The sequence below is a fragment of the Lactuca saligna genome, chromosome 5, assembly GCF_052625555.1.
Source record: "Lactuca saligna cultivar CGN05327 chromosome 5, ASM5262555v1, whole genome shotgun sequence".
NCBI lineage: Eukaryota > Viridiplantae > Streptophyta > Magnoliopsida > Asterales > Asteraceae > Lactuca > Lactuca saligna.
This window is the reverse complement of record NC_136421.1, coordinates 224,515,433-224,519,327: the sequence shown is the minus strand read 5'-3', so window position 1 is coordinate 224,519,327 and position 3,895 is coordinate 224,515,433. Positions and strand designations below refer to the sequence as shown.

The following is a 3,895-nucleotide window of genomic DNA, read 5'->3' as shown; positions in this document are numbered from 1 at the left end:
CAATTTTAAAAATTAGGTGATTAAATGTGATCAAACCAAAAGTTAAATAACTAAATAAGTACCAAACCAAAAGTTTGATGATATTTTAAAATTTAAAAAAAATTAAATGATCAATAAATATTAAACCAAAAATTAAATAACAAAAAATACCTAAAACCTTAACTTTGTTTAATTCAATATAACCCTTCCCATTGGACTTTATGTTATTTTTATTTATTTACTTATTTTTGTAATTTCCTGTTATATACCGAAATGGAAGTACATAAGGGGTCATAGTCACTATAAGCAGCAGGCATTAGTACTACTAGCAGTATCACTAGCAGTGGCACTACTCGCCGTTCGGCCGTCGCCTCGTACACCGGTACCAGCAATATATAAAATAGGGTGGCGCACATCACATGACTACAGCCCTCTCTCTCCTCCATCCTTGAAAGAAAAATTAATGCACACCTATCACAACCAAATCCCTCGATCAACTGGTGCAGTGAAGTGAACAATGTGTATGTTCTTCGTAGGTGGTGTCTGCTTAGGTTTTCGGTAACAGATTCGGAGTTTCAACAACTTTACATCATTCTTTGCTTCCATCTTCGTCAATCTCCGCCATTAACGTTTCTATAACGGGTTTTTCATTTATTTTACAACGCGCAAACCGCGTGTATTCAAATCTATGTTTCGTAACTTTAGTTTTTCTTCGATCGAATTGTGTTGATGGAAGCAATTGCAACTGGAAGCGTTGTGTACGATTTGGAAGTTTAACTCGTGTAGCGAGTTCGAATTGGATTCAATTAAATCGGAGATTAATTTGAACGCGAGAGTTGGGATCGGAAAATAGAATCGAGTATGTTGACTTGTATTGCTTGTTCGAAGCAGCTCGGCGGCGGATCTCTTCCCGAACAGGAAGAAGATGACACCGGCGCTACACCTCGCAGTAAGCCAGCCATTAAAGCTCTCACATCTCAGGTAAAGCTGACGTTTCCGTCACATTACTAACAAATCGTAATGATTGATCGTTTGATGCTAGTTTATTAATATTTATGTCATTAATGGTTTATAGATCAAGGATATGGCGGTAAAGGCATCGGGAGCATACAAGAACTGCAAGCCTTGCTCCGGATCATCAAATCACAACCGGACTAATGATGGCTATGCGGACTCTGAAGCTGGTTCAGGATCCGATAGATTTCACTGTGGGTACCAAAGGACTTGTAATTCTACACCTAGGGTTTGGGGAAAGGAAATGGAGGCGAGGTTGAAGGGGCTTTCGAGTGGTGGGAGCACTCCGGCTTCATACAGTGACAGAATTGAATCAGTTAAGTTCATAGAGGAAGACGAGCTTAAAGAATGGGTTGCTCAGGTCGAACCAGGGGTTCTCATCACATTCCATTCATTACCTCAAGGTGGCAACGATCTAAAACGTATTCGATTCAGGTATGCATTCAAATTCAAATCGAAATATCAACTTCTGATTCTTCTTTTCAATCGTAGCAATGCTCGTTTACTGTTGGGATCTATTACTTCCAAAATAACGTCAAATTTCAACTCTTATGTGAGAACCAGACACTAGCTTGCATAATGCCCGAAATTATGAAAGTGGCCCCAATTGGGTGTCGGTTAACATCAGCAATACCACTTATTCTTCTTACATAACAATTCACAAACGAAAACAAATTATAATGCAGACAAAATCTATCAGTTTGATAAAAGCAAGATACAGTCAAATAAACTCTCTATGTCATGTGGGTCCATCACATCCTTTGTTTAGAGCTTAAGGTTTTGTTGGTTTGAGCCATTTTGAATTTCCATTTATATGCTTATATGCTACACTCACAAAGAACCAAAGATGTAACTGTTGTCTGTGGGTCCATTACTGCATTAATTTAAGATCACACCACAAAGTAGATATAATCATGGTTGATACATACATACTAATACTAATACTACAATAATTGGAGAAGAAATACTTCTGTTTGCATCACATGGAGAGTCCCTTTTTATCCTGAGTTATGTTCCCTCATTGGAATATGGAGGATGGCTAAGGTGAAGCAATACCACCTTTTTAAAGCTTTTAAAAGCATGACACCACCATGCGTATGAAGTTTATGTTGGAGACCCAAATTGTCTGTTGTTATATGTATATACATTTGGTCATTCTTAGACAACGATTGTGACTCTTTATGCTGGTGATAAACTTAGGGGACCCCTCCATTCCTGCAGTTGAACATAATTGATTTTTTTATATGGCCCAAAATAATCCAGTGGGGTCTTTTCATATTCCTGTTATTTTGCTTGCTATATTAATTTAATTATTGAGAAAGTGACATTTTAATGTAATTACATGTATGTATATATATAAAGCCGTGAAATGTTCAACAAAAGGCAAGCTCAAAGGTGGTGGGCTGAAAACTGTGAGAAAGTTATGGAGTTATACAATGTTCAACGCTTCAATCATCAAGGAGTTCCACTACCTGCTCCTCCAAAATCCGAAGATGAGGTTAAATCTTCAACCCCTTTTAGGAACTCAAATTCCAATTGGAATTTGAGATTCCTTCAAATACCATGTTTTGATCTTTGTGCTATTTTAAGATTTTTTATCCATAAAGAAGGCAAAAAAAGGTCTACCAATTTAACAAAAGGGATATTAAAGTTAACCACACGAGTATTTTGTTTTCCACAGGGCTCAAAAATGGAGTCATTAGAAAACAGCCCAGTGACACCACCACTTAGCAAAGAACCACCACCTCGTCATTTCTACCAAAAACATGAATCTAATTCTAATGGGCCTGCAGATGTATCGACACCTGCATTATCAAGCATAAGTGGGGCCAAAACTGAAACATCATCCTTAGCTTCTGCTAGGAGTAGTTCCACTGACCACTCAGGAGACCTTTCTATCAGCAACGCCAGTGATTTGGAAACCGAATGGGTGGAACAGGATGAGCCAGGTGTCTACATTACCATCAGAGCACTGCCAGGTGGCAACCGTGAGCTCAGGCGTGTCCGCTTCAGGTAAAAATAAATATTATATTTTTTATTTGGTTGGATGAGAGATGTTGGGTTATATATTTATATATAATGTTGGTTTGGTTTTGCAGTCGAGAAAAGTTTGGAGAAATGAATGCGAGGATGTGGTGGGAGCAAAACAGAGGCAGGATTCAAGAACAGTATTTGTGATGATAAAATGGGATTTTAGGTGCTTTTTTTTTTTGGTTCTTGTTATTTATTTGGAAGTCATAGGGAATTAATTATGTGTTTGAAATTGAAGGTAGACTATGAAACTTACTTACTATTTTGGGTTTTAGCTTTATAACATTCCAAAAAAGTGAGATTGGTGAATTTGTTTTCGATGGTAGGATTGCCTGGTAATTGGTATAGTTGAATCTTATTGAAACAGGATTTTGTAAATGAGTGTTCTTTCTTTTTAATAATCGAGAAAATATCAAATGTGTAGAGTTGGATGAATGGTTTTCAAAGTTTTAGTTATGTGGCTAAACCAAAAAATAATAATAATAATCAAACGAGGCTATCAAATGAATAGTAAACTTTAGCATTTAAAGATTATGCCACGTAATTTTTGTATTTGAGGTTTTTACCGCATAACTTTAACGTTTGAGGTTTTTACCATGAAAGTTTTCAATAATGGAAGATTTAGTCCCTACGCATTTTAATATTTCAGATTTTTGCCACAAAGGTTTTGAATATTTGCCGATTTAATCCTTATAACTTTGTGATGTACCGAAAAGGTTACTACAATCCATATGTTTAAGATTTTCGTATGTTGGTACGTTTGGCCTATACGTAGAAAATAATTTACAAAATTATCCTTGTAATTTACATAGAAGTCATTGTGCATTTTTTTACAAGAATGATCTGCAACACGAAGATAGGATTTGCCCTC

General features: G+C 36.5%; 1 protein-coding gene across 1 annotated transcript; it reads left to right on the top strand.

Moving 5' to 3' along the window:
- The first annotated feature begins 285 nt into the window (after positions 1–285).
- Positions 286–3,402, top strand: LOC145045437 (protein Brevis radix-like 3). Its single transcript, XM_078993763.1, has 5 exons — positions 286–960; positions 1,055–1,428; positions 2,356–2,491; positions 2,675–3,006; positions 3,093–3,402. The coding sequence occupies exons 1-5, from the start codon at positions 841–843 to the stop codon at positions 3,169–3,171; spliced, it is 1,041 nt and encodes a 346-aa protein (XP_078849889.1). The 5' UTR covers positions 286–840; the 3' UTR covers positions 3,172–3,402.
- The last annotated feature ends 493 nt before the right edge of the window (positions 3,403–3,895 follow it).

Coding starts and splice junctions, on each gene's coding strand:
- LOC145045437 (XM_078993763.1), top strand. CDS start 841: ATGTTGACTTGTATTGCTTGTTCGAAGCAGCTCGGCGGCGGATCTCTT. Junction 1,429..2,355: donor CTAAAACGTATTCGATTCAG/GTATGCATTCAA, acceptor ATATATATAAAG/CCGTGAAATGTTCAACAAAA. Junction 2,492..2,674: donor CTCCAAAATCCGAAGATGAG/GTTAAATCTTCA, acceptor TGTTTTCCACAG/GGCTCAAAAATGGAGTCATT.